Source organism: Pristiophorus japonicus, chromosome 8 (assembly GCF_044704955.1).
Source record: "Pristiophorus japonicus isolate sPriJap1 chromosome 8, sPriJap1.hap1, whole genome shotgun sequence".
In the NCBI taxonomy this organism is placed as follows: Eukaryota; Metazoa; Chordata; class Chondrichthyes; family Pristiophoridae; genus Pristiophorus; species Pristiophorus japonicus.
In genome coordinates, this window is record NC_091984.1 from 83,302,686 (window position 1) to 83,324,231 (window position 21,546).

The window sequence follows — 21,546 nt, forward strand, 5'->3', positions numbered from 1 at the left end:
CCAATAACCGATGCTCAGTTTGGGTTCTGCCTGAACTACTCTGCTCCAGACCTCATTGCAGCCTTGGTCCAAGCATGGACAAAAGAGCTGAATTCCCGAGGAGAGCTGAGAGTGACTATCCTCGACATCAAGGCAACATTTGACCAAGATGGTTGTGGTTGTTGGAGGTCAATCATCCCAGCCCCAGGACATCGCTGCAGGACTTCCCCAGGGCAGTGTCCCAGGGCCAACCATCTTCAGCTGCTTCATCAATGACTATCCCTCCATCATAAGGTCAGAAGTGGGGGATGTTTGCTGATGGTTGCACAGTGTTCAGTGCCATTCCCAACTCCTCAGCTAATAATGCAGTCCATGCCTGCATGCAGCAAGACCTGGATGACATTCAGGCTTGGGCTGATAAGTGGCAAGTAACATTTGCGCCACACACGTGCCAGGCAATGACTATCTCCAACAAGCGAGAGCCTAAGCACCACTCTTTAACATTTAGCAGCATTACCATTGTTGAATCCCCCACCATCAACATCCTGGAGGTTACCATTGACCAGAAACTTAACTGGAACAGCCACATAAATACTGTGGCAACAAGAGCAGGTCCGAGGCTGAGTATTCTGTGACGAGTGTCTCCTCTCCTGACTCCCCAAAGCCTTTCCACCATCTACAAGGCAAAAGTCAGGAGTGTAATGGAATGCACTCCACTTGTCTGGCTGAGTGCTGCTCCAACAACACTCCAGAAGCTCAATACCATCCAGCCCGCTTGATTGACACCCCATCCACCACCTTAAACATTCACTCCTCCAAACCGGCGCACCGTGGCTGCAGTGTGTCAAGATACACTGCAGCAGCTCGCCAAGGCGGTTTCAGTAGCACCTCTCAAACTTGCAACCTCTACCACCTAGAAGGACATGGGCAGTAGGTGCACCTGCAAGTCCCCCTTCAAGTTACACACCATCCTGACTTGAATGTATATCGGCGTTCCTTCATCGTCGTTGGGTCAAAATCCTGGAACTCCCTCCCCAACAGCACTGTGGGAGCACTGCGGTTCAAGGTGGCTCACCACCACCTTCTCGAGGGCAATTGGGCATGGGCAATAAATGATGGCCTTGCCAGTGACGCCCACATCCCATGAACAAATACATTTCATGAAAAGTCCTGATTCTATCATAAATGGATCAACCGAAGGCAAGTTGGAAAAAGTTAAAACAAACATATGGAGGGCAGGTGGTGTACAGCCTTTGCTGAAATTGTTTGAGAATATCTCGGCTTTCAGAAAACATTTGATGGTCTCGCAGCCATTAGTCAGCCACTAAAGCAAAAACTGCTTTTGGGCTTGGCTGTTATACTTGCCCATGGCCAAATAGCTTATTGTGACTTAATATCTAGACTTGCATTAGGAGTAGCTGCTTGGCTGATATTTTATTGGTGTGCTTTTGGGATCTTTGGAACTGCACCCCAGCATAGCCACCACCTACAGATCCAGAAATGGGGTTGGGAGCGATCTCTGAAACTTTCACTGTCTGAAAATGTTTCAGAAAAGAAGAAATTAGAATTCAGTGCAGCTGACTTTTGCTATGTTTGTAAAAGAAAGTATGCAAAACTTAATAATGTAGTTTCCTAAATGCAGATTGGGACATTGATGGGTTGGAGAAAGCACGGAGAGAAAATTGTAAACTTTAAAGCACCAATACATTTTCTTTGGCTTTTGAAACATTAAGCAGCTGCATACCTCACATTTCCCAAATATGTTTACTTTTTTAATTCAGATCCAACAGGAACCAAAGACTGCGAAAAATAGACGATAAATATATAAAGTCAGTAGCAGGATTAGATTTCTGATTTCAGATTGTTCCACAGCTTTTGAGGATGGTATTGTTAAAGAGATGTGACAGTTTTGTTGAGTGTTGCGCAATGTGGACTATTAGTGATGAAATTTAATAAGAAAATGCAAGCTGAGTATAAAGAATAAGTGCAGTTAAAGGGGAAGAAAATGGCAGGCATTGAAGTTGTAGATTTTTTAAAGAAAAATATCTCTTCCTCGGTTATTTTCTTTCTATTCCTGGCCTACTAGCACCTGAAAGGGGGCATCATGCTCCCAGGACTCTGCTTATACGATAGTGAAATGGATCAGTTCGTGGATCACCCAATAATTATATTCAGCCATGCTATTTCATTTAGTGGATAGCACACATGGTGCTCCTCTAGGCTGCATAGGTGCTACTAATGTTCTGTGCTTACCATGAAAAAAAAATCCACAATTTAACGACTCCCAATTAGTCATAATGCTATTTTGTCTTCATCACCGACGCAGAGTAGTCTGTTTTCAAACTGACTGATTCGTCTTACACATAATCCTGTCCAAGTTTAGCTATATTTGCTAGTTACACCTAGTAGTAAATACTGACTTTGTCCAAATTATTTTAAAAGTTGATCTTTTGTGTAATCTTTTTTTCTCAGAAACTCCGGAGCTTCTTAATTGATCTTTGTAAAACTTTGTTTTTTTCCCAGAGAGGAACTCAAGAACTTCTAAAGTACTTAAGAAGTAGAATAGAAGGTACAAACCAACTTGTATTTTGCTTAAATGTCTATTTAAGTGGCGTTCTAGTCTAAATTTATTGAAAACGAGTACATTTTGCTACGATCATAGCACAATAATTTTTACATTTAAGCTACATTGAATTTTGTACAATGGTTGTTTTGTGGCTATCTATTAAGTGTCCCTATGGTATTTGAACACACTAACCTTCAACAAAAGGTTAAAAATTCGATGTCCCCAGGAATACAATAGTAACATAGACCATTGAGTTGTATGATGTAGGTTTGCATTTTCAATTCTTCATTTGGTGAGCTCCTGGTGTTCATCTGAGAATGTTTTCAGTAGTGGGCTAGTGCTTCTCCGCAGAGAGTGAAGATCTGAGAGAGGTATCATCAACTGTTCTTTCTGTGTTTATAGTGGCCAATTTCAAAATGGCATTGTAGAGGCGTAGGAGTGTAATGTGTGCATTCAGGGTCCTCCACGCCTCAAATGGCTGGTAAGGATGTATTTCAGGAGGAGGAAATAATTTTGAGATGTTTTGCCTCCTGTGGAAGGGGGAAACAAAAATTGGATCTCATGAGTGGGCGACCATGTTTATCAATTTGACAAATTGCTAAAGACAAATAGAAGTAAGCCATTTGGCCCATTGAGCCTGCTCTACTATTTTGTTAGCTTATGATGTTACAACTTTAGGGTCGTGCCTTAGATCATCATCATAGGCAGTCCCTCGAAATAGAGGAAGACTTGCTTCCACTCTAAAAGTGAGTTCTCAGGTGACTGTACAGTCCAATATGGGAATTACAGGTGCAACAGACAGTGGTTGAGGAATGAGTGGATGGGCAGTCCGGTTTGCCACACACTCCTTACGCTGTCTGCGCTTGATTTCTGCATGCTCTCGGCGACGAGACTCGAGGTGCTCAACGCCCTCCCGGAAGCTCTTGGGCCAGGGATTCCCAGGTGCTGGTGGGGATGTTGCACTTTATCAAGGAGGCTTTGATGGTGTCCTTTAAATGTTTCCTCTGCCCACCTGGGGCTCGCTTGCTGTGTCGGAGTTCCAAGTAGAGCGCATGCTTTGGGAGTCTCGTGTCGGGCATGCAGACGATGTGGCCCGCCCAACGGAGCTGGTTGAGTGTGGTCAGTGCTTCGATGCTGAGGATGTTAGCCTGAGCGAGAGCACTGACGTTTGTGTGTCAATCCTCCCAGTGGATTTGCAGGATCTTGTGGAGGCAGCGCTGGTGATATTTCTCCAGCACTTTGAGGTGTCTACTGTATATGGTCCACGTCTCTGAGCCATATAGGAGAGTGGGTATCACTACTGCCCTGTAGACCATAGCTTGTTGCCAGATTTGAGGTCCTGGTCTTCAAACACTCTCTTCCTCAAGCGACTGAAGGCTGCGCTGGCATACTGGAGGCGGTGTTGGATCTCGTCATCGATGTCTGCCCTTGCTAATAGTAACTTCCAAGGTATGGAAAAAGGTCCACATTGTCCAAGGCCGCGTCGTGGATTTTTATGACTAGGGGACAGTGCTGTGTGACGGGGTCAGAGTATTCTGGGTACAGCAGTGCTACTCATTCCTGTAGGCAGTTTGGGCATCTTGTGTTTAGAGGTGTGCCATACTGCCCATTATTTAACTATACAATAGCATATTTTCGGGTCTAATAATTGCCCTTATAATTTGAGCTGGGTATTAGAACAACATAATTCTTAACTACCCTCCTGCTTTCTCCTCCTAAGCCAGGCCAAAGATTCCCCTCACAGTTTTCTGCTTAAAGACCTGACTGACTTCCTGTATCTCTCTCATATCTCTTCCTAGAGCAGATTTCTCAATGCAAGCTTTACAGTGCAAGCCTTCCTCAGTGCACCACCTTCCTAGGTGTGATATCATCCACTTTGACTCTGGACAAATCGGAATAGTTTCTTAATGGTGAGAGACCAGGAGTTAAGGAGCAACGGGATTTAGGTGTCCATGTACATAAATCACTAAAAACTTGTGCACAGGTACAAAAAACAATCAAAAAGGCCAATGGAATATAGGCCTTCGCCACAAGGGGGTTGGCATGGATACTAAAGTGGGGAAGTGATGCTTCAGTGGTAGAGAGCTTTGGTCAGACCCCACCTGGAATATTATATTCAGTTTTGGGCATCGCACCTCAGAAAACAAATATTGATCTTAGAGGAGGTACAATGTAGATTCACCAGAAGGATACCAGAACTTGACTGGTTAAATTATGTATAACTAGTAGTATTTTACTTTTATATGCTGTAAATTTGTTATGAAGAAATCCGGTTTTGACTGACTCCTGTTGACCTGAGAGTGATGAATGACAGGGGATAGCTAAAAACAGTGTGAAAATAAGTGGTAAAAATATAGGGCTCAATTTTCCCCAATGCTGTTTTTTGGCATATTTCAAGAGTTACGCCTGTTTGTTTTGGCCCTGACTACTTCAAAAAAAAACTTGAAAGTTTCCCCATTCTAATTTTTTTAATTGGCGCAGCGCAGCCTGTCCTTTGGCTTTGGAGCTGGAGCCGAAAAAAGGATGCTCCCCCTTCTGTGCATGCGCAGAAATTAAAAATTTTTTTTTTTAACGTGACTGCTATGGGCACGCATGGCCAGTACACCTGGTCTACATTCGGCCATTTTTAAAGAGCCAGTTGTATGAGAACTGTGTGAGAACTTTCATTCTCAGTGGAAAAAATCGGAGTTGCAATATGCAACGCGGCTCAAGGACCAAGAATTTCTCACGAGGAACTGGAGGGACTAGTTACTATAATTGAGGCCAGATGGCACGAACTGGACACCAGCAGAGGTCACGTAAAAATTTCACCAAAATAAATGAAGAAACGCTGGAACCAACTTGCAGAAGATTACTGATAAATGGTGACCACCCCGAAGTCTGGAGGCCAGTGCAAAAAGAAGTGGCAGGACCTTGGTCAAGTAGTAAGTGTAAGTAATATTTTCATTTATTCACTGGAATTGCAATTGTAAATGTGACCATTTGTATGTCCCACCCAACAGAAAGACACCTCCTAAAGTTATATTTTCATCTTTTTAGAGAAAGATGGCACACAACAAAAGAGAGAGAACTCGAATAGGAGGAGGCCCGGTAAATCTGCACCCACTGACACCCTTGGAAGACAAGGTTGCTGCTTTGATGGTTCCTGTCTGGAGAAAAACAACCACCACTGCACAAGCTGGGCGCACTCGAGGGAGAGGGTAAGTCCTACAAATTCCACAGTCTGGCTTTGCTAAATGTTAAGTACTGCGCGAGCTAGCCATGTTTCGGTTCATGGGGATATCTCCTGTTTGCATGTGATTTATAAAATGTTTTCATTTGATGCAATTTTGTATTAGTAACTCCAAAGTGACAATGATGCCCATTTTAAGAATGTACTTTTTTTTTGCTTCGGTTGATGCAATGTGCTATCATTCATCGTTGTCCTTCAAATGAGCCTGCTGCCTGCGCTGTGTGAGCCTACTCATGCCACCCAGCCCCCTCCTCTGTTGCTAACCATGTGTTCTGTTATATTTTGCAGAATTTGAGGCCAACCCTGACGAGGCTGAAGCTGATGCAGAAGAAGATTCGGACGCAGATGAGCCTGAAGCGGAGAACATCTTCCAATCCCACCTTCCAGACTAAGAGCATGGGGGTGAGGAGCAAGGGGAGGGGGAGGATGAAGCCTCCACTGTTGTACTCACTCTGGAGAAGGTGAGGTACCAGCCCCTTTCCTGAGTGTTACGAGTGTTGGGACATTCCATGATTTCACACAGTCCGAGGCTGCGGGTTCCAGTGGGGTGCAGTAAGGCATATCCCGGGCCCCACCGTCCGAGGCTGCGGGTCCCAGTGAGATGCAGTGAGCCACACCCAGGGTGAGGAGTGGAAGGAGAGCTCGACAGGATGTAACAGATGTGGTTCAGATGATGGCAATGAGTGGGGAGAGCATTGACCTTGCATGGTCACTCCTGGACGCCATCAGTGGGGTGGGTGTTGAGGTATCGGGACTGTCGACTAAAGTAACAACACACTCACGAGAAATGGGAACACTGTCCGGGCAAACGAGGGAGGGAATGTGGCAGATAGTTGAGATGCTGTCGGGGCACATGAGGGAGGGAATGTCGGAGGTAGTTGCTGCAATAAGGGAACAGGCCCAGACCCCGCGGCCATGGACGGAATCAACTGCCACTCCCGCTCCAATCCCCAGCCCAAGCCGGGCCTTCCAAATTGCCGCCTGCTCACACCCCCCCCATCAAGAAGTGCGTATTACCCGAGATGTTCGAAAGAATAAGCTTGGTAGCAACACGAGAAACACTGCCACCGCCTGCGGGCAGGGGTGGAGTCAACAAGACCAAGCGCAGTGGCCGGTCTTAGAATAATGTGGAGGAGAGATGCATGCAGCCTTTCTTTGCTGCTGTTATTATTGTTGTTACTGTTGTAACTGTTCTCAAATTAAACATTTTTCATATGTGATGTAAATTTACAAGTTTAAATGTTTGTAAGTGATCTTAACTGAAAACTTTAAAGTTTGATACAAGAATATTTTTATTAAAGTTATGTTAAGTTCAAACAAGTGTTAAACTTCTGAATAAAATATATTTTAAATTATAACTGAATCATTTCCATTATTTGTTCCATCAACACAACATTACGGAACAGGTCCAAACAGTAAACAAGGTCCATTTGGAATAATTGCCGCTGAGCCTTCAGGCAATGGATGAGCTGTTGGCGCAAGACTCGAGCAATCGTTAAAGGGGCACGACGGCCTGCCCTTCTCTGCCATCGTGCTCCGGGTTCAGTTAGTTGCATAGCTTCCTCGTCCTCGTCCTCGTCCTCGTCCTCGTCCTCGTCCTCGTCCTCGTCCTCGTCCTCGTCCTCGTCCTCGTCCTCGTCCTCGTCCTCGTCCTCGTCCTCGTCCTCATCATCTGCATCTTCCTCCTCATCATCAGCCACTCTCACCTCAGGTGGATCTTCTACTACTAGCTGCTGCTGCCTCATGATGGCTAAGTTGAGCAGCATGTTGAGAAATGGCACACACATCCCCAGTTGTGGTCTGGAATGATCCAGAGGCATAAAATGAAAGTGCAGCTGTAACCTTTACTTCAACTGACAAAGCAGTCCTCCTGACGCCTCTAGGGTGCAGGTCTGCTTTTATTAACTCTCAGATCTTACAACTTCTTTGCAGAAATGCAGCCTTCTGACACAGTATGCATCACTCAGGTGCAGGTATGAACGCCTGTCTCGATATACCCAATGTTGGTAAGGCCTCCTGCCCATCATCCTACGTGTTCTGAGGTTCCTCGTGATGATGTCGAATCAATCTTTTCTATAGCACAACCATGCCAAAGCCTTGCATGAGGTAATGCATTGTCAATATTGCCCCCATAATTTAATTGTAGCTTTGCAAGAAGCTCAAAACAGCAAGAGAAAGCACTCGCCCCTTCTTTCCTCTCTATCTCCCCAATGTCGATGCCCTAGCATGGATCACACCCTGGTGTGCGCATGCGCAATAAGCTTGCCTAGAACGGGAAGCTAGGCATTCAATAAAGAAACAAAGTCTAATGCAATTCTTTAATTTTTGATTTTTTTCAAAGTACCACCCCACCACCGAACCTCTCATTGGGCTCGAGGGTCAGCTGGCAGAATCGCTCCTTCGCCTGCACACGGGCTCAGTGTCCTGTCAGCCCCCCCGGGCTTCTTTTGAAGCTGCTGTATAGGCTAAGGGCTCTTATTCCTTCAGTTCAGCTTCCACCCATCCTCCTCGGGCTTCTTTTGAAGCCAAGCCCCTGTGTCCGGGTGAGGGAGCAAGTCTGCCGGCCGATGCTTCGACCCTCGAGCTCACTGAGGAGACATTCAGTGGTGGCATAGTACTTTGAAAAAAAATCAAAGAATTGCATTAGACTTCCATTTTCTCCCTTTTCACTTTGAAAAAATTAAGCTTCCTGATAGATATTCTTTGCCTTCTTGACTCCCTCCAAAACCTCGCCTAAAAACAATGGCGTCTTTCTGCATCGATTTTTTAATATACGCTGGTTTTTAAGTGCCCAGAGGTTTTTTGGGAGTGGCCACATACGCCGTCCTAGGAAAAATGTAAGTTGGCCAAACTTGCTTAAATGTGAAAAACTGGCACAGACATCAGGTTATGCCCCCATGATGTAAAAAAAAACGAACCTAAAAAAAATCGTAATTAACTGAGTTATGCTGGCGTAGAAACTTTGGGGAAACTTGGAAATTTTAATTTACGCCAGAAAAAACGGCACATGTCAAAAAAATGGCACAGATAATTGGGGAAAATTGAGCCATATTTTATGCAGATGTACTTGTGGCACAAATAAAAGTTGATTTTACATGTTTTTGACTAGAACAACCAACTCACCATGGTGACAGTTGTCCAGCAACAGCTATGACCCTTCCAAGTGAGTCTAGGACCACTATGTATGCCATAGGAACGCAGAAAGTGTTAGAATACAGGTACGTCATTGTGGAACAAGAATAAATTTGACAATATTGAGATTTTTGTATTTTTTTTTTAATGCAGATTTATTGATCTGTTCTTCTAAAGCTTGTGCATCTTGTGGTATAATACCAGTTAATACCCAGCTTCTCAGTATAAATAGTGTTTACATTATTTGCAGCTTGAGAAATTAAAGTTATGTATTGTAGCATTGTTTAAAAAAACATTTTCACTGCAGTATTTGCATGGGAAAGCCTCAAAGCAAACTTAGTATTTGTATTTTAGAATTTGTTCAGGTTGCCAGTTGCCACTCTCTACAACTGCACTTGTTCAAATTTCACTTTGAATTTAAACTTTTGAAATTTGTAATTGTACTAACTTAATTGTGGGTAAAGTAAAGAGGGGCATTGGTGCAGTGGACTAGCACTACTACAGTCTCTGATCTCATCAATCTGGGCTGAATTTGAGCACAGCCTTTTCTTTCTGTTAAGAAATAAATTTGGGATTGAATTCAAGATATATTCTATGGGTGACTCTGGCCATAAGGATGCCTTATGTGGGAAATGGTGTAGTAGAAAGTACACTTGAGGTTGAGATTAAGGACTCATGTAAGTAAGAATAAGCTGAGGTTTACTCTGCACCTAACTGCTAGATCTGTATATGTATATAGACAAGTTTATGTTAACAGTGATGCCAACGTTAGAAAAGGTTTACATTTGATGATCCTAACTTTGAGCACAAAAATTAATTAAAAATATTTGAGATGGTAATGATTTACTGGATCACAAGAAATCATTGAAGTGAATTCCAACATTAAAAATTTGCAGCTAGAATTTCCGCAGGGATCCATTTAAAACCTTTCACTACAACCTTGGCAGAAACCCCCGAGAAATGGCGGCAGTGGCCATTTATGTCATTTCTCCAGGGGCTCTACTGAAGTTACAACAGATGATCAGGAGAACCCCTGCAGAAATTCTACTCTATTTTACAAAGATTCCGGTGTACTTTAAAAGCCAATGTGACTTAATTTTAATTGAACATCTTGACGTTTGAAAATAAGTGGTGAAATAAGAGCTGAATATTTTCTGTTGATTTAAAAAAAAACATTTACTCGTTTTTAATATACTAGTTATTATTCCGTGGCATTGCATACAGCAAGTGATTTTTAAGTGAAGTGGGGGATAATTGAACTGAGGCCCACAGACCTATTTTAGTTGTGATTTTGAAGTCTTACATTCTGACCTTATTTTTATATAATTCTTTGATTTATACTATTATATGTATTATAATATATTATATGTAGTGAAATAGCAAAATTTACAGCAATTTGGAAAGCAGAGAATTGGAGTTGATTGGTGCATAAATGTGTGTTTCCAGTACAGGCTGGGGAGCTGAGACAAAAAAATTGAGATGCTACAACCATAATTGGGCCAGGGAGTGCAAACATAATTTAGTCCTGACTTTAAAGTCTTGTGTCCTGTTATTTTTATATAATACTATAGCAAAACTTACTGCAATTTGAAAAGCAGAGAAGTAAAGTTCGGTGCAGCATATGAGTTTCTGTGCAATACTGCCTGTGGAATTGGGGGGGGGGAAACAAAACTGAGGCCCTGCAGCACCACCACTGACTGGAGGGTGTAATTATGTATGACATGTTTACATAGCAGTTCCATTATAAATGTGTACATATTTATGGGCTGTATTTTCGAGGGTTTTGCGAACGGGTTTCTCCGTGGCGAAAACCCGGTTGCAAAGCCTGGGCGAGATCCTTGGCTTGTTATTTGTGGTGGCGATGGGACGTACCGCCGGGGAGAGCTGTGCCGGACGTGTTAAGACGTGGATTGCATTACCGTCAGAGTTTCGGCAGTACGCCGACCCGTACGCCGCGTCCAGAACAGCGACAAGTAAAACCTATCTGTGCAGTCCTGCCAGCAGTGGTAAGTGCGAAAACCTTCAAAAAAAAGGTAAGTTAAAGGCTCACTTTTCACCAATGCCGTTTTTTGGCATATTTGAACAGTTACACCCTTTTTTGGGGGCCTGACTACGCCAAAAAAAATTGAAAGTTTCCCCGTTTTAACTTCTGAATGTGGCCTGGCACACTTTAGCCTTAAACTCTGTGGGTGGAGCCCAAGATGTGCGGCAAAAAGATCAGGTTACCAGGGTAACTAGGGACACGCTGAGGCTGGAAAGTGAAACATACAAGACCAGCTCACAGCAACCTGCACAAGCACATTGCTGCTTACCAAGATGAGTCTTTGTGCCAAAAGTAAACTGAATTGGAAAGGCTACCCTCTTTCCCCCACCCCCCCCCCCTCCACCAAACCCCGTGCTGCCCCTAGCCCAGGCCGAAAGGCCTCCCTACCCCGGATCCAGTAACGCCCCTAGCCCAGGCCGAAAGGCCTCCCTACCCCGGAGCCGGTAACGCCCCTAGCCCAGGCCGAAAGGCCTCCCTACCCCGGAGCCGGTAACGCCCCTAGCCCAGGCCGAAAGGCCCCCCAGAGCTGGTACCACTCGTAGCCCAGGCAGAGCCACGACGCCGACTGCACAGAAGAGGCCACGGTAAAAATGTTTTAATACCTATCAAAACTCCTGTCATCCAGGAGGAGAAGTGGTGCTCCCCCCAAGCTCTGCAAGGAGTCCTTGGGTCTGCCCTGGTTGCGCCGGTGCTGCTCCTAGCCCAGGCCGAAAGGCCTCTCGCCAGCCCCCGCTCCCTCAGAGCCGGTACCGCTCCTAGCCCAGACCGAAAGGTTGAACAGCCCAGACCAAAAGCCTCAGATAAAAGTTAATTCAAGATTAAAGATAAAAAGGAAATTGTTACAGTACTACATACAGAACCGGGAAGTAAAAGAGGTTATAATTACCCACTCTCTCTCCCTGTCTGCCACTGCTGTCCCTGCTGTGGAACTGGACCTTCTGCGCTGATTCTCTTGCCAGCGCTGATTTTGTTAACTGCCCAGAAGATTTTTCAGAACGGACACATGTGCCGTCTTAAGAAAAATCGTAGTTGGCCAAACTTGCATAAATAGCCAGAATTGGCGCAGGTGGCAGGTTATGCCCCCAATGAGGTATAAAAAAATTCGTAGCCTACAAAAAACTAACCTAAATGAATTACTCTGGTGCAGAAACTTTGGGAAACTTGGAGATTTTAATTTACTCCAAAAAAAAACGGTGCATGCCAACAAAGCGGCACAGATAATTGGGGAAAATTGAGCCCAAAGTTTTAATATTTTAATTTTTTTGCAGCAATTAGTTAGTTAAGGGTCATGTAAATTTTTTTGGAATTTTTTTTGAATTTTACCGGAAGTTGTCAAAACTCACGTTTTGCGTTGCGGATAATCGTGGAACGCCTCCCTTACCGATGCGACCCCAAAGGCCGCTAGTAGTTCAGCGAAAACGGTAATTTTAACGTATCGCTACCATTTTCACCGAAAAACTTCGAAAGCCAAAAATCTGGCCCAATGATGGGAAAAGCTGACATATAGTGCATGCAGACATAAGAATTTTACTATATCACTAAATAGATATGTGGAACAGAAATAACCATTTGGTAAGTCGGTAATGAGGTACATGGTTTGCAAAAGACATCAGATATCAGAGATACTGATTGAATTTTGATGTGAATAATTGTTTTGCAGCCAAATTGTAGATATAAATAGAATACAAGGGCTAGAAAATAGTTTTTTGGTGATGGCGGTATTTTTGGCGAAAAAATACTGCTATCACTCCACTAGTTTTTTAAGGCCTAAGTTTCGGGTAAAAATGCGGCCAGCAGTAAAAATCGGCGTTGCACGAGGATTCGCGGCGGAAACCACGATCCTCGCCAACTTTAGTCCGATGCCAATTACCGTTGTAAGAGAGGCCTTGGGAGGGGGGAAAACACCTCCTCCCCCCACCCCCCACCCCCCCCCCCCTCCCAACCAAAAAATTCAAAAAATAAAACATCACAAAACATTCACAAGACACATAACTATTGAATCACTGCAAAAGAATTAAAAAATAAAAACTTTAACTTACCTTTTTTGCAGATCTTCATACCTGCCATTGTTCCATGAGCTGTTACGCAGGTTTTTCCCGGGTGTTATTTTTTGCACAGAATACGGGTCACCAAATTTTTGGCGAAAGCGGTATTTCGAGTCTTGCACGATGGCGGTCTGCTCCCCAGCGGTACTTAAAAACCACTGGCGCAAGACTTCTCAAACTGCTGGTTCACCGTTTTTCACCAAAAACCGGGCGCAAGGTTGGTGAATTTTTAGCTCCAGGTGTAAATACATTGGTGTTCAGAGAAGGTTATATTATTTCTGAAGGCGAGCTTTATTTTTGCTAATTTTCCCTCTTCATCTCGTCAAGGCGCAGACTCTGTGAGCTATAGTTCTAGGGGCACAGATCGTAACCTCATTAATTCGCTATTCCTAGCCTAGACTTTGAGTGTTGGCAGGTGAAAGGCGAAGATCTAGAATTGAACATAGAAATTTTAGCACAAGAGGATGCCTCTTGTGGACCCATTTTTTTGCTTGAGAACTTTAGATTTTCTGGTCTCTGAAACTCAGTAACATACTGTACCACATTTGCCCAGTAGGCCATTGGGGAAGATATTTTTTTCCCTTTTCTATCCCAATTCTTTATCCACTGCTCCTGTAACATGCCATCCATCATCAAGAGCAAGATCAACATGTCCTTCCTCTTCTACCAATGCTATTCTGGAAATGACTCTAGAAGGTAGATAATCAGATTTAATGGGCAAAATGACTCCATCAGTGTTCTCCTGACTCAAATTGCAATAATATGAACTTTTATTTAAAATATAGAGGACTGGTGTAATAGTTAGGGCTCAATTTTTCCCAAGCCCATTTTCTGGCATATTGCCAGAGTTACGCCGGGTTTTCTAGGCCAGAAATGCGGCAGAAATATTTTGTCAAACTTTGCCCGACGTATAATTTGAATTTGGCGCTGTGCAGCGTATCCAGTCTCCTCGCGGGGTGGAGCCTGCTGTCTGCGCCAAAAAACGAAGCTGCACCTTCTGCACATGCACGGAAAAAAAAGTTACGTTTTTTCCGTAGTTTCAGTGGACGCGTATGGCTCAGTACAGTTCAGATTTGGCAGTCGGCCATTTTTAAAGAGCCAGTTGTGTGTGTATGCGAGGAGTGCTGTGTGAGAGCATTGGGAAAATCACAGCTGGAACAATACAAGATGCAATGTGGACCAAGGACCAAGAACTTCTTGCAGGAAGAAGTGGAGGCACTAGTTACTGTGATTGAGAACAGATGGCAGGAGGTGGATACCAGCAGAGGTCACATAAAAGTTCCACCAAAAGAAATGAAGAAACGTTGGAACCAAGTTGCAGAAGATTACTGTGCAATGGTGAACACCACGAGATCTGGAAGCCAGTGTAAAAAGAAATGGCAGGCCCTTGGTAAAGTAGTTAGTGTAATGAATATTTTCATTTATTCAATGCAATTGTAAATGTGACCAGCAGTGCATATCCCACCCAGCAGAAAAACACCCTCTCTATATAAAAAAAATTACATTTTCATCTTTGCAGAGAAAGGTGACACATAATAAAAGGGAAAGAACTCGAACAGGGGGAGAGGATAGAGCTGGATGAAGTTTCCACTGTTTTACTGATTTTGGAGGAGATGCTGCTCATGGAGGTGACAGCCCCTTCCGTGGTTTGAGTGTTGGTGGGACATTCCATGGTTTTGCACCTTCCGAGGTTGCAGATCCCAGTAGCGGGGTGCAGCAAGGCACACCCAGGGCCCCACCATCCGAGGCTGCGGGTCCCAGTGGGATGCAGCGAGCCACACCCAGGGCCCCACCATCCGAGGCTGCGGGTCCCAGTGGGATGCAGCGAGGCACACCCAGGGCCCCACCATCCGAGGCTGCGGGTCCCAGTGGGATACAGCGAGGCACACCCAGGGCCCCACCATCCGAAGCTGCGGGTCCCAGTGGGATGCAGCGAGCCGCACATAGGGTGAGGAGGGGAAGGAGAGCTCGACCACACTCTCCTGAGATGTAGGATGTAACAGATGTGGTTCAGGTGATGTCATTGAGTGCGGAGAGCTTTTGACCTTATCCGATCACTCCTGGACACCATCACTGGGGTGAGTGATGAGGTAGCGGGACTGTCGGGAAAAGTAACAACACTCGCCGGGACCATGAGTGAGGGAATAGTAGCCATGAGGGAGGGAATGTCAGAGGTAGTGCAAACCATAACACTGGCATTGAGTGAGGGAATGTCAGAGGTAGTACTGGCCATTAGGGAGGGATTATTGCAGTCCTCTGAGACACTGTCAGGGTGCACGAGGGACAGCATGTGTGAGTTAGCTGCTGCAATAAGGGAACACACCCAGACCCCACACCCATTGACAGAATCAACTGCTACTCCCACTGCAATTCCCACACCAGCCTCTGAAGAGCCCCAAGTCAGGCCCTCCAACTTGCGGCCTGACGCTGACGCCCCCCCGCCCCCCCCCCCTCTAGGTGTGCAGCACCCGAGATGTTAGAATGAGTAAGCTTTGGTACCAAGCCCAAAAACACCGCCACTGCCTGCGGGCAGGGGTGGTGGAGAGTCCAAGACCAAGTGCGGCGGGTGGTCTTAGACTAAGGGGGAGGAGAGATGGGTGCAGCCTTTCTTTGCTGTTGTTATTATTGTTACTGTTGTAACTGTTCTCAAATTAAAAGTTTTTTGCAAGTTATGTAAATTTACAAGTTTATAAGTGATATTAAAGTAAAGTTTGATAGAAGAATAATTTTATTTAAGTTAAGTACATTGTAAACTTTTGAATAAAATATATTTTACATTAAAACTGAATCACGTTCCATTAACACAACACAATATTACAGAACCGCTCCAAACAATAAACATATCCATGTGGAATAGTTATCGCTGAGCCCTCAGGCATCAGTAAAGCGTTCACGGATGAGCTGCTGGCACAAGGCTCGAGCAATCGTTAAAGGAGCACGATGGCCCACCCCCCTCTGCCGTCATGCTCCAGCCTCAGGCACTTACATGGCTTCCTCATCCTCCTCTTCCTGCTCGTCACCTGCATCTTCCACATCATTATCATCAGCCGCTCTCACTGCAGGTAGGTCTTCCACTACCAGGTGCTGTTGCCTCATGATGGCTAAGTTATGCAGCATGCAGCACACAACAATGAACTGACCGACAGTCTCGGGAGTACAGCAAGTAGCCTCCGAAATTCTAAAGGGGCAAAGTGTATTAAAAAGACAAGCCTGAAGGCTCTGCCTCAATGCGAGGAGTATTCGGAATAAGGTGGACGAATCAACTGCACAGATAGCAGTTAATGGATATGATGTGATTGGCATCACGGAGACATGGCTCCAGGGTGACCAAGGCTGGGAACTCAACATCCAGAGGTATTCAGCATTTAGGAAGGATAGACAGAAAGGAAAAGGAGGCGGGGTGGCGTTGCTGGTTAAAGAGGAAATCAATGCAATTGTAAGGAAGGACATTAGCTGGGATGATGTGGAATCGGTATGGGTGGAGCTACGGAATACCAGAGGGCAGAAGATGCTAGTGGGAGTTGTGTACAGGCCATCAAATAGTAGTAAGATTGGGGACAGCATCAAACAAGAAATAAGGGATGTGTGCAATAAAGGTACAGCAGTTAACGTGGGCGAGTTTAATCTACATATTGATTGGGCTAACCAAACTGGTAGCAATGCGGTGGAGGAGGATTTCCTGGAGTGTATTAGGGATGGTTTTCGAGACCAATATGTCGAGGAACCAACCAGAGAGCTGGCCATCCTAGACTGGGTGATGTGTAATGAGAAGGACTAATTAGCAATCTTGTTGTGCGAGGCCCCTTGGGGAAGAGTGACCATAATATGGTAGAATTTTTTATTAGGATGGAGAGTGACAGAAACTAGGGTCCAGAACTTAAGGAAAGGTAACTTTGACGGTATGAGGCGCGAATTGGCTAGATTAGACTGGCAAATGATACTTAAAGGGTTGACGGTGGATAGGCAGTAGCAAACATTTAAAGATCATATACATGAACTTCAACAATTGTACATCCTGTCTAGAGTAAAAATAAAACGGGGAAGGTGGCTCAACCGTGGCTAACAAGGAAAATTAAGGATAGTGTTAAATCCAAGGAAGAGGCATATAAATTAGCCAGAAAAAGCAGCAAACCTGAGGACTGGGAGAAATTTAGAATTCAGCAGAGGAAGACAAAGGGTTTAATTAAGAGGGGGAAAATAGAGTACGAGAGAAGGCTTGCCGGGAACATAAAAACTGACTGCAAAAGCTTCTATAGATATGTGAAGAGAAAAAGATTAGTGAAGACAAACTTGGGTCCCTTGCAGTCGGATTCAGGTGAATTAATAATGGGGAACAAAGAAATGGCAGACCAATTGAACAAATACTTTGGTTCTGTCTTCACGAAGGAAGACACAAGTAACCTTCCGGATGTACTAGGGGACCGAGGGTCTAGTGAGGAGGAGGAACTGAAGGATATCTTTATTAGATGGGAAATTGTGTTAGGGAAATTGATGGGATTGAAGGCTGATAAATCCCCAGGGCCTGATAGTCTACATCCCAGAGTACTTAAAGAAGTGGCCCTAGAAATAGTGAATGCGTTGGTGATCATTTTCCAACAGTCTATTGACTCTGGATCAGTCCCTATGGACTGGAGGTTAGCTAATGTAACAGCACTTTTTAAAAAAGGAGGGAGAGAGAAAACGGGTAATTATAGACCGGTTAGCCTGACTTCAGTAGTGGGGAAAATGTTGGAATCAATCATTAAAGATGAAATAGCAGCGCATTTGGAAAGCAGTGACAGGATTGGTCCAAGTCAGCATGGATTTATGAAAGGGAAATCATGCTTGACAAATCTTCTGGAATTTTTTGAAGATGTAACTAGTAGAGTGGACAAGGGAGAACCAGTGGATGTGTATTTGGACTTTCAAAAGGCTTTTGACAAGGTCCCGCACACGAGATTGGTGTGCAGAAATCAAAGCACATGGTATTGGGGGTAATGTACTGACGTGGATAGAGAACTGGTTGGCAGACAGGGAGCAGAGAGTTGGGATAAACGGGGCCTTTTCAGAATGGCAGGCAATGACTAGTGGAGTGCCGCAGGGCTCAGTGCTGGGACCCCAGCTCTTTACAAAATATATTAATGATCTAGAGGATGGAATAGAGTGTAATATCTCCAAGTTTGCAGATGACACTAAACTGGGTGGCGGTGTGAGCTGTGAGGAGGACTTTTAAGAGGCTGCAGGGTGACTTGGATAGGTTAGGCGAGTGGGCAAATGTATGGCAGATGCAGTATAATGTGGATAAATGTGAGGTTATCTACTTTGGGGGTAAAAGCACGAAGGCAGAATATTATCTGAATGGCGGCAGATTAGGAAAAGGGGATGTGCAGCGTGATCTGGGTATCATGATGCATCAGTCATTGAAAGTTGACATGCAGGTACAGCAGGCGGTGAAGAAGGCAAATGGTATTTTGGTCTTCATAGCTAGGGGATTTGAGTATAGGAGCAGGGAAGTCGTACTGCAGTTGTACAGGGCCTTGGTGAGACCTCACCTGGAATATTGTGTTCAGTTTTGGTCTCCTAATCTGAGGAAGGATGTTCTTGCTATTGAGGGAGTGCAGCGAAGGTTCACCAGACTGACTCCAGGGATGGCTGGACTGACCTACGAGGAGAGACTGGATCAACTGGGCCTTTATACCAGTTTAGAAGGATGAAAGGGGATCTCATAGAAACATAAAAGATTCCGACGGGGCTGGACAGGTTAGATGCGGGAAGAATGTTCCCGATGTTGGGGAAGTCCAGAACCAGGGGACACAGTCTTAGGATAAGAGGCAGGCCATTTAGGACTGAGATGAGGAGAAACTTCTTCACTCAGAGTTGTTAACCTGTGGAATTCCCTGCCGCAGAGAGTTGTTGGTGCCAGTTCATTGGATATATTCAAGAGGGAGTTGGATATGGTCCTTACGGCTAAAGGGATATGAAGAGAAAGCAGGAAAGAGGTACTGAAGGAATGATCAGCCATGATCTTATTGAATGGTGGTGCAGGCTCGAAGGGCCGAATGGCCGACTCCTGCACCTATTTTCTTCGTTTCTATGTCTAGGCATCGGAAACGCTGTTTCAATGTGCCAATGGTCCTCTCAATGATGCTACGCGTTGCAATGTGCAACATGTTGTATTGACAGTCAGCTTCCGTCCGAGTTACGCGTAGCGGCGTCATGATGAGCCAAGTGGAGAGGCTGTACCCTTTGTCTCCCAGTAGCCAGTTCTGCCCTTCTGGTTGCTGCTGAAACATGGCAGATATAACGCTGTCGCAGAGGATGAACGCATCATGGGTGCTGCCAGGGTATCTTGCATCGACTTGACATGATGCGATGTATGTCGTCACACACAAGCTACACATTAATGGAGTGGAAGCCTTTTCTATTCCAGTACACCTCGGAATCCTGCAAAGATACTCGCAAGGTGATGTGGGTACAATCAGTGCAGCCCTGTACCTTTGGGAAGTCAGCAATCCTTGAGAAGCCCACAACCCTATCATGAATTGCTTGGACGATCATGAGGAACTTGATGAAGACATTCCTCCGCGCATACAGTGCAGCCATGACCTGGCGAATGGAGACGTGTTGCATGCTGAGAGATGGCGCACACATCCCCAGTTGTAGCTTGAAACGATCCGGGGGCATAGAATGAAAGCGCAGCTGTAACCTTCACTTCAACTGACAAAGCAGTCCTCCTGACGCTTCTCGGCTGCAGATCTGGTTTCACCAACTCACAGATCTCACGGACAACTTCTTTGCGGAAACACAGCCTTCTGACGCAGTCTGCATCACTCAGGTGCGGGTACAAACGCCTGTCTCGATATACCCGAGGTGGGTAAGGCCTCTTGCCCAGCACCATAGGGGCTTTGATGTCCCTGATGTGATGAGCTCTAATCAATTTTCTCCCAAGTAGCACCATGATACAGAAGGCTCGCACAAGATATGGCATTGTCAATATTGCCCCCATAATTAAAGTTAAACTTTCAAAGAAGCTCAAAACGGCAGGAAAGCAGGCAGCACAGGTTCGCAGTTCTCTCTCTCCCCAAGGTCTGTATGGATGGACCGCACGCACAGGTCTTGTGACCTCTCCTCTCTTTCCCCCACTCCCTTGAGCTCTTCTTCCCCGGGCTACAAGCCATAAGATCGCCTCTCCCGCTCCCTCCCCAGGCTACAAGATTGGCTATCTCTCTCCCTCCCTGGGCTACAAACCATAAGATCGGTTATATCTCTCTCTCCCCGGGCTGCAAGACGTAAGATCGCCTTTCTCTCCCTCCTCTCTTCCACGATCCCCACGGCTTGTTTTGTATCCGAACCCCGAGCCGCTGTATCCAGACGCGAGGCCGATTCTGCCGGCCAAACCTACAACTTTCCAGTTCTTCAAGGCATTCGGTGGTGGTGTGAGTGAGTTTTAAAAAAGAGAGAATTTGTGAAATCCATCAAATTTACACTTCTATGTTGACAGGTAAAAAACAAGTTGAACTTTATTATTGATTTTGACAGTGTTCTTGACTCCCTCCAAAATCTTCGATTTAAAAACAATGGCATCTTTTCAGTGCAGATTTGTGAATGTGCGCTGATTTCTTAACTCACCCGAAGGTTTTTTGGGAGTGACCAGATACGCCAACGTAATGGAGAAAAATGTTGGCCAAACTGCGAACAATTGAAAAAACCGGCGCTGGCATGAGGGAAAGCCCCTTTGAGGTGAAAAAAAAAGTCCGTTACTCCGGCGCAGATCGCGGGGGGGAAAGTTTGAAAAAAAACGCCAAAAATTTAACTCAATACGCCAAAAAAAAACAGCCTACTCCAAAAAAGACAGTGCAAATCACTGGGGAAAATTGAGCCCTTAAAGAGCAGAGGTTGTACTGCACTTGATGCAACTCAAAATGGTGTGAGATGGCCTTTTGGAGGGGATCTCTCATCTTCAGTGAGCTCTCTAGTCTTCTATGAATTATACAGCCACTTTGCACCCGTAATCTTTATTAGCAAATCTCCCTGGTATTTGAGAACATAAATTACAGGTGTGGTTCAATAGTTTGGCTCGAGCATTAGAAAGCTTTTATTTTTTTAGCTAAATAATCATGGACATAAGCTTGACATCATCATCATAGGCAGTCCCTCGGAGTCGAGGATGACTTGCTTCAACATTAGAAATGAGTTTTCAGGTGACTGAAGAGTCAAATGCGGGACCTACAGTCATAGGTGGGGCAAGCGATGGTTGAAGGAACAGGTGGGTGGAGTGCTGGGGTTGCCATGTGCTCCTTCCGCTGTCGATGCTTGGCTTCAGCTTGCTGTCGGCAAAGAGATTCGAGGTGTTCAGCGCCTTCCCAGATGCTTTTCCTCCACTTTGGGCGGTCTTGGGCCAGTGATTCCCAGGTGTCGGTGGGGATGTTACATTTTTTTCGAGGAGATTTTGAGGGTGTCCTTGAAGCGTTTCCTCTGCCCACCTGGGGCTTCATTGCTATGTTGGAGCTCCGAGTAGAGCGCTTGTTTTGGGAGTCTCGTGTCAGGCATGCGGGCGATGTGGCCTGTC

At 45.2% G+C, this 21,546-nt stretch overlaps 1 protein-coding gene and 1 long non-coding RNA gene across 2 annotated transcripts in view; both read left to right on the top strand.

Annotated features, from left to right (window-relative positions):
- Positions 1-21,546, top strand: part of lrrc40 (leucine rich repeat containing 40) — a 104,301-nt gene that overhangs the window by 46,811 nt on the left and 35,944 nt on the right. Inside the window, exons 9-10 of the mRNA XM_070886985.1 lie at positions 2,503-2,548; positions 8,887-8,995. Of these exons, the coding sequence (XP_070743086.1) occupies positions 2,503-2,548; positions 8,887-8,995 (155 nt within the window). The remainder of the gene's footprint in view (positions 1-2,502; positions 2,549-8,886; positions 8,996-21,546) is intronic.
- Positions 5,384-6,904, top strand: LOC139268600 (uncharacterized). The gene is made up of 3 exons (XR_011594067.1): positions 5,384-5,475; positions 5,585-5,745; positions 6,066-6,904. It is a non-coding gene; the product is annotated as an uncharacterized lncRNA (long non-coding RNA).